This window comes from Dermacentor silvarum, chromosome 4 (genome assembly GCF_013339745.2).
Source record: "Dermacentor silvarum isolate Dsil-2018 chromosome 4, BIME_Dsil_1.4, whole genome shotgun sequence".
Lineage (NCBI taxonomy): Eukaryota > Metazoa > Arthropoda > Arachnida > Ixodida > Ixodidae > Dermacentor > Dermacentor silvarum.
This window is the reverse complement of record NC_051157.2, coordinates 36,240,889-36,248,882: the sequence shown is the minus strand read 5'-3', so window position 1 is coordinate 36,248,882 and position 7,994 is coordinate 36,240,889. Positions and strand designations below refer to the sequence as shown.

The 7,994-nt window shown below is 43.3% G+C and overlaps 1 protein-coding gene across 1 annotated transcript; it reads right to left on the bottom strand.

The window, feature by feature from the left end:
• Positions 1-412: 412 nt before the first annotated feature.
• LOC119449787 (60S ribosomal protein L9) lies at positions 413-7,639 on the bottom strand. The gene is made up of 4 exons (XM_037713050.2): positions 7,589-7,639; positions 6,900-7,105; positions 3,498-3,711; positions 413-560 (listed from the first exon to the last, which is right to left on the bottom strand). The coding sequence occupies exons 1-4, from the start codon at positions 7,632-7,634 to the stop codon at positions 454-456; spliced, it is 573 nt and encodes a 190-aa protein (XP_037568978.1). The 5' UTR covers positions 7,635-7,639; the 3' UTR covers positions 413-453.
• Positions 7,640-7,994: the final 355 nt, after the last annotated feature.

The following is a 7,994-nucleotide window of genomic DNA, read 5'->3' as shown; positions in this document are numbered from 1 at the left end:
CTGTTAGTAATCAAACACCATGCCAAATACAGTGGGCGTACCCCCCGTTGGCAAACATATTTAGTTCCACGATCTGATGAGGTACACCGGAACGGAAATCTCCGGTTTTATTTTGACCACTTGATGTTCTTTAACGTGCTTAAATATTCCTACATTTTACCCCATCGAACCGGCGACCTCGAGCTTTGCAGCGCAACGGGTGGCAACCATATGCAGTCAATGCCGCCAAGCGTTTTTTTCTTTTTTTTTTCCCTACCACGCACATATTTTGCACTTTTGTTTCTGGCGCATGCAGTCTTATTTAATAAAGCGAGGTTCGTCTTTATTGGGTTACGAACGCGCAGATGCCCTATAAGCAATGCGCGCAATATGATCATTGCACGTATGTGACAAGGTACGATTAAAGACAGCCTTTATCTTTCACTCATTTTATTGGCCTTCCTGGGCAACATTTCAACACTCCTCCTTGACCACTGAACCCTTCTCGGAGACGTAGATGCCGTCCAAGAACTTCCGGATATCCTTGTTTTTAACAAGTGTCGACTGCTGGATTCTTGCAGCTGAAACAATGAGCAAACAATCAGTTACCAAAACGCTTGCTAAGGCGCTTCTACAGCTAAAAAAAAAAAAAAGTCAGAAACAGCATGTCTTCTGGCAGAAATAACTTGACAGCACGGAAAAGCAGTCAAGCCAAAAGACCAGAACTATACTATTGCACCTGTTGCGACCTCTGCTCCAAAATTGAGGATGCAAAGGGTAAAAAAGTGCTTGCAAGATCAACATCAAAATTGGCGGCTAGCAAATACAGCTCAGTAAATTTATGTTTGTAACTTTCACTCATCAGTCCGCACTTCAACTCCGCTTTAAAAAAGCAGTTTACCAACATGTGAGAAACGTTGAAAAGTTGCTCTTCAAGCTGGCCTATGTCATGGAGACCCTGCTTTGACCTTGTGTATGTTGCCTTTACAACAGTCATCCACACATACATAGCTTTAGACATACAAATGCAGGCTGGTGAATAAGATTTGACTCCAGAGAGGCTTGGAACCATGATTCCCCGACCCTTGCACTTTGGCTGCCTGTAGCATCAGAATTGCAAATTTGGTATCCACCAAAGGAGTCAATTTAACATGGTAAAGCAGATTATGAAAATGAAACACCAATGTTTTGAACAAGCATGGCAGTACACATTACTGTTCAAAAGTGTTAAATTGACAAATGGATTAGATTCCTATGTGCCTCCTGTTGCATCTAGTGCAACATCTTAAACTGGAGCGGGCAGCCCAACTGCTTCTCGTGAAAGTAGTACCAACATTATGGGAGGCACATGCTGAAACAGGAGTGCTACAATAAAGCTTCGTTGATTCGGATTTCATGAGAGAGAAAAAAAAAAAAAAAAGAATGAAGTAACCGAATGTCGAATTATCGGGGGCACCGAGAAAACAAAAAATAATGCTTGCTATAGCCAATCTACAGCTACTTTTATTTACTAAATAAATTTGCAACCCTCACTTCTATTTCGCACAAAATTGGCACAGAAGTGGCAGTTCTTGTCTGCTTGTGACTGATTAGCGATAGCAGAGGCAAGGGCCTTGAGACTTCCTTTGCAGAGCGCCAGCAAGACCCGCGTCTTCATCCAAGTAGACATGCTTTTCACTAATGCTGTGTACACATCTGGATTTATTTTCGCCCGCAAGATGGTTGGCAACATAGTGTCTCACCCAACATAATGTGAGCCACAGTAGAATCGGTCCTCACACTCGAAGAGTTTCCGCGGTTTCTGACAGCGCATGCACTGCAACAGAACGTACTACTACGCACCGCAATCCGCTGTGGACGAACGCGGTCACTATGAATGTTATCATACATAATGACTGTGCTATTCTGAAGGCACGTAGTCAACATGCGCACTGAGTCAGAATGAAACTATTACTCGCCGCAACCGTTATGGATGAAATCACGTTGTTATCAACACAATTAGAGATACTAACTATGCAGTTCTGAAGGCATGTGTAGCCAATGCAGCGTCATGGGCCAGCGGTAAACACACGAACAGACATGAAGCATTTAGCGTTTGTCGTTCCTGTGGTTTCCACTGATGACCATGGCGATGCAGACACCGCCACTTCATTCCCATTGGCCACTAGCACAACTTTTGCTCTTTTCTGTCGCACATTTGCAGCTCTCTGAGGGGTTGTCCAAATTAACAGGTGTGCAGCCAAGTACACCTGAAGTTTGATGCCATTAAATAAAGCATACACCTGCCGGGACCAGAGGACGAGTGAATTATAGCAACACCGACAATAATGAAGCTGAAATGTTCTTTTACCGTGCAACACTTGGCAGAAAAAAACTAAAACAGCAATAAGAGTCCAGCACACATTATTTAAAGACCGCTTCATAATGAAACAGTGCTGCTTTTATGCCGATAGGGCGCCACTAGAAATTCTCCGTTCACGGGCTTCAATCGTGCATGTTCCATGAATATCTTTGCTCAGTAATGCTGTTTTGTGAACACGAGTAAACTGCCAGAAGAATGCATTACACAAACTTCATTCCGGTTCATACACATGAAAAATCACTGAGATACCATTTATAAGTGTGCTTCTTACTCCCCGCAATACTGCAGTATCCCACTCACTCCCCTCATCCAGAGGCCACCACTAATGCTTGAAGATGTACTCCCTAGATTGTGGAAGGAGCCACCAAATGGTTATAAATACATAGTGAGCTTATACACCTACTCTACGGAAACAGGCCACACTGAGAGGAACTTTAGAAGCCACTCTTATCGAATAAGAAAACCCAGGAAAAGGGACAGCTACTACCATAGCTCAATTGGCAGAGCACTGTGCGCACTATACAAAGGTTGCAGGTTCAGCTCCTACCAGCATGAAGAACCAAACTATTTTCAGCCAAAATCTGCAGTTTTCTTTATCGTGGCTGCCCTATCATGCCACCACGCTGACTTCGAGACGCTTGCCTTGTCAGAATTTGCACAATCGCTCTTTTTCGGGACTGCAATATCAACAGCATCAAAGACAACTTTCTGTGGTAGGACTTCTCTGACGAATGACTTTTTTCCGACAGTGCAACTGATGTCGACAATGACTGAAAAATGCTTTCCCCAAAATCCTTTCAGTGCTGGCAGCATCCCCTCTCTTGTCCTGCGTCGTTTCACTGTGTAGTAGTTCGCTTTGTTTAATTGTTCCTCACTCGTGTTACATGACAAAGCTTTCTGATTATTGCTGTCCCCAAATATCACAATGTATTATATTCGAGTCAGAGTACTATACGCGGGATTTTACAGCATTTCTACCATATCAATTTTACAAAAAAAAAAAAAAAAGGGGGGGGGGGGGGGGCGCAGTTTATTTCCCCAGGTTTTTTTTTTTTGGCCCCATTTGGTTAAGAATGACAACAAATCAAGCTCCACGGTTCACCCCAGACTCTTCTCGTTCTCAGCTATAAATGAGACTGAGTAAGCAGAAACAAACCGGAGCGGGAAACAAGCTCAATATCGTTGCCCTCCAGGATGAGCTCGTCCTTCTGAGCGGTGGAGTTGACACACGTTACTCCAGGCTGCATGCGGACCCTGCGGATGTACTTCTCGCCCAGGAAGTTACGGATCTCTACCAAGGTGTTGTTCTCAGACGTCGTCACGTTGATTGGAAAGTGGGCATAGACTGTGCGCATCTTGTACTGGAAGCCCTGCAATGCACAAACACCAGTGTGTCTTAGATAACCCAAAGCTGGAAACGTCTTGTAACACATTAGCCAACAAAATGGCCCTTTATGCCATATATCAAAGTAGGCTGTAAGCATAAACATGCTCGTTTATTATGTTGTTTACATTTATCTCTACTGCCCTCATTGCCACTTTTACTTGAGCAAGCTTAAAGCTCTCACATCCATGTGCAATACAAAATCGAGAAATGCTCTCATGACAAAACTGCTAAAACAAATCAAATCTGACAAAGACCTATTTTCTAACGACTACTACGAGCATGTTTAGTGCTTCAAGTTCTATGCAAAAAGTGACACGGACATGAATGTTTTAAAGAACTGATGCATTGCACTTACAACTCCACAATTCTGTAACAGCAACTGACAGCTTGTACATGAAGTAATTTACACAAGTTATGCACACCATACTTTAAAACAGTGGTATATTCTGGCATTATGTACAACACATCAATTTTGTCCACATTAAACTTATTCAATGCTGTTTGAGCAATAGAGTCGATTAGTTAAGGGCTGATTCTCGTCATGGCTGATAGCGGTGGTGAAGCCTCTTTATGATGGCTGGTGCAGAGTGGCATAGCCAGGAACATTGTTTGGGAAGGGGCACATTCCCAGTGCCCCCCCCCCCATACACTTGACTACGTTCCTACTGGTGCGATGTGTTTAGCAGTCCTGCATGAACTTAACAGTAAGTAATATATTCGGCTGCAATCCTTTCACAGCAAAAGGAGAATAAATTAGATTATGTTGTCTGGCAGAAATAACTTGACGCCATAAGAAAGTGCCAAGTCAAAAAACCAGAACCATACTATCGCACCCGTTGCGACCTCTGCACCAAAAGCAAGATGCAAAGGGTAATAAAGGTGCTTGCAAAAGTATCCCGGCACAGAAAATGCCAAAATAGATTTCCGAACTGACAGGACATCTACAGGAACCTTCTCATGCAGCACAGAAATTTTAAATGGGCTTCTTGCAGAGTTAAAAGTGATTTCAAAATATCTCAAATGCCTAGCAAGCGATCAGCATAAATCAAAACATTAGGAGTGTGAATATTTGTAATTTCTGAAATGAATCGAAGACTCTTCACTATTCACTTCAATAATTTACTATCCAAAGTTGTTGAATATTTGCTTTTGTTTGAATATAAGGGCTAATAGTTACTGGAGTCTACAGGAAGAAAGCAAGATGCAAATGGTGACTTTTAAACGGTTCTGCTGCTCAAGAGTTCTGTAGCGCCGGTTGCTGAGCAAATGCATGGAGTAGCTACGTTCTGCAAAGGATTTCTTGACTTAGGCAAAGCAATTATTCTCTACATCTGGTTGCATCCTGTTCCAGAGTTTCATTATTGTCATTGTTTGCCACATACTATCACCTTTCCATATTTTATTTACAAGCTTCTCACTTGATTGGAAGTCCTGTTGTGAACATTACCTGCATGTAAATAAACCGAAGCCTTCTCACTCTCAAAACTGCACTATGAGGGATGACATAATGAAAGGCTGCTACAGTAATTTTGACAACATACACCTAAACAAGGCACAAAACCAATTTTACCTTTTGCCTCTCAAGACTGTAGCTGCCATGGTCAGTAAGGCCACCGCTGCAGGTACTTGTTTAAAAAAAATCACTGCAGTGAAAGCAGTGCTATGGCAACGTATTCTCGGACGATCACTCTTGCGGGCCGAGTCTCGCGAAAGTGATCGGCCAATAATACTACCCATGCGCTCTACTAAGCTCAAACTAAATATGACTCTTACTGCGCAAACATTTATGTTAGTCATTCTCAAAGACATTGTTCTAAACCTGTGCTCATGAAAGCCTGAGAATGCCCAAATCCAAGTTCCACAACCTCAAACTTTATCGAATTGAATGCTGCTGGCTGGATTATCTACCAGATATCTTAGGATACAATACGCCACAACCTAATGTCATTGACTCTGAAGAGATCTAGCTTTCTCTGTACAATATCAGACTTTTTTGCAGCAGCGCTTATCTTCCGCAGAAAGTACAGCAGTACCCCAATAATGCAAAGATGTACAGGGTCGTCCACTCTTAGTACGAACACGGCGCAGTGTGGCCGCGCATCGAAGCTAAGTGGCGCAGGCGCACAAGGGCTTGCAGGTGGGGCTTCGTGTCATGTGTGTTAAATCGCCGGAGCACGCCATGCTTTAGCAGACGACACGAGGCCCCACCTTTAATTCCCTATGCGCCTGCGCCGCTTAGCTTCGATGCGCAGCCGCGCCGTGTTAGTACTAAGAGTGGACGACCCTGTACATATTGAAAATGTTACATCTTTATAGTTTTACTAAAGCAACTGTTTTAGGCAATCCAAGAAGAGTGGTGTTAGTATGACTATAAATATTTTGTAATATGCAAAAGCAGCCCAAACTCCCATAGTTTGAAATTTATTCTTCAGGAACTACACCGTATTGCCTACAAGCCAGGTCTAAAGGAAGTAGTATTTTGATTAGTTGCTCCAACCAAAGCATTTGCATCACAAGCGAGTGTTTCCGCGAGGATTGAGTTTACAATATAAGGTCAGGAGAAATTCACTGGAGGTGGTTTACTCAACCATTAAGCCAATCTGACACCAGTGTTATAAAATTTACCAAGCTATTTGTTAGTGTGTATTGCCATTTTCCTCTATGCGTCAAGCAACTTCTGGGGCCGTATTCTGAAACGTTCCACTTCGGCGAATTTTTTTTTTTTTTTCACTTTCAGGCGCGCACCGATTGACTGGTTAAGCAAAATTGAATGACGTCGGGCTCAACCAGCCAATCAGCTCATCCAATTTCGCTAAAACAGCCAATCATCGCGCGCCTGAAAGCAAAAAAGAAATTTCGCCGAAGTGGAACGTTTCAGAATACAGCCCCTGCATGTTTATGCATGTGAAAAAGGATTTAGTGCAAGCCAAACACAGCCGCCCGATACATTAGTTGCACTGATTAGAATGTGTACATAGCAGTGTTTTCCAACATGTAGACCCCTCAGAAATATTGGACAATGCACTGTCCTCAGTAAAGTTAGTTACACTTTACAGAGTAGACATTGCGTAAACCACTGGCTGCGTCGTTGGTAATACCTCCCTCCTCACAGGTTCATTTCAACACGACGGTTAAACATTACGAAAGCACAAGCAGAATCAAGACCTCTACCTTTGTGACACCCTTGATCATGTTCTCCACGTGTGAGCAGACTGTCCGTACGGTGGCCAGTTCCTTGCGGATGCCAAACCACTTGCGCACTTGGAGACGCTTCTTGCCGATCATGCTGATATCCACCTGAATATGCCTGAAGTCTCGCGTGAGAACTCCGCGGGGTCCCTTGACACGAACGCGCCGCGAGTTCGCCGACACGGTCACTGAAGGGAGAACGGAACGGGCTTTTCAAACACGAGGCAAAAAACACTGGCAAACAATAACACAGCTAGCAGGCGACATCGCTCATTAGGACACATTTATCAAAACTGACATCAAAGTTTTTGTGCATAACAAAAATGACACTTCCATTTTGGTGGAAGCGTAAAACATGCGCGCTCAAGCTGATAGTATCGGAACTCGTCACACAGCAATGTCAGCCGCAATTTGCCACACAATGCACGTTACTTCTTAGGTCAGACTAAAAACGCGTTAAACTACCACGAAATACTAAGTCTGCGTGATGCACGCAACAAACCAAACAATATGTGCAGCGCCATTATTGACATTTGCCTAAACGAATGTTCTATACGCTTGGTGTGTTGGGGCACGTTGCTGCAATTCAATGGTACGCCGTACTGGCGATCAACCTCACTTCAGGCAACATTGCCGGTGCATGCTGTGCGATACTTTAGGAGGCAGCTTACCATTGTCTGGGATCTTGACGACTTGCTCCGCTTTAATCGTCTTCATCTTGGCTGAGAAAGAAAGAAATAACGCTGAGTATGACTTCTGCAATGCAATAGAAACTTCGCACGCGTCTTGAGGCCACAAGTGAATGAAAACCTTTCTGCAACTATCTTGCGTCAAGGAGCATAAGCTTCCATTACATTATCTTTTGCACATTAAACAAAATAAAATAAAAGAAATATTCACTACACCCGTTTAGTATATAAAGTATATCCTCTCAGCAACTAATTGCTCTAGTTAATAGTGCGCTGGAAAACATGATTATTTCAGATTTTAAGACATGTACACATTGGTATCGTACCTGCGAGCCAGGAATGGCCGTCGAAAAGAGGGCAGCAAGGAAACGTGAAGGAGCAGGTAACC

What these genes read in the sequence shown, in the direction of transcription:
- LOC119449787 (XM_037713050.2), bottom strand. Translation starts at nt 7,634, where the DNA reads ATGAAGACGATTAAAGCGGAGCAAGTCGTCAAGATCCCAGACAATG. An exon ending in CGTCAAGATCCCAGACAATG is followed by an intron (nt 7,106 to 7,588) that starts GTAAGCTGCCTC and finishes TTCTCCCTTCAG; the next exon opens with TGACCGTGTCGGCGAACTCG. An exon ending in TGAGCTTGTTTCCCGCTCCG is followed by an intron (nt 561 to 3,497) that starts GTTTGTTTCTGC and finishes TCATTGTTTCAG; the next exon opens with CTGCAAGAATCCAGCAGTCG.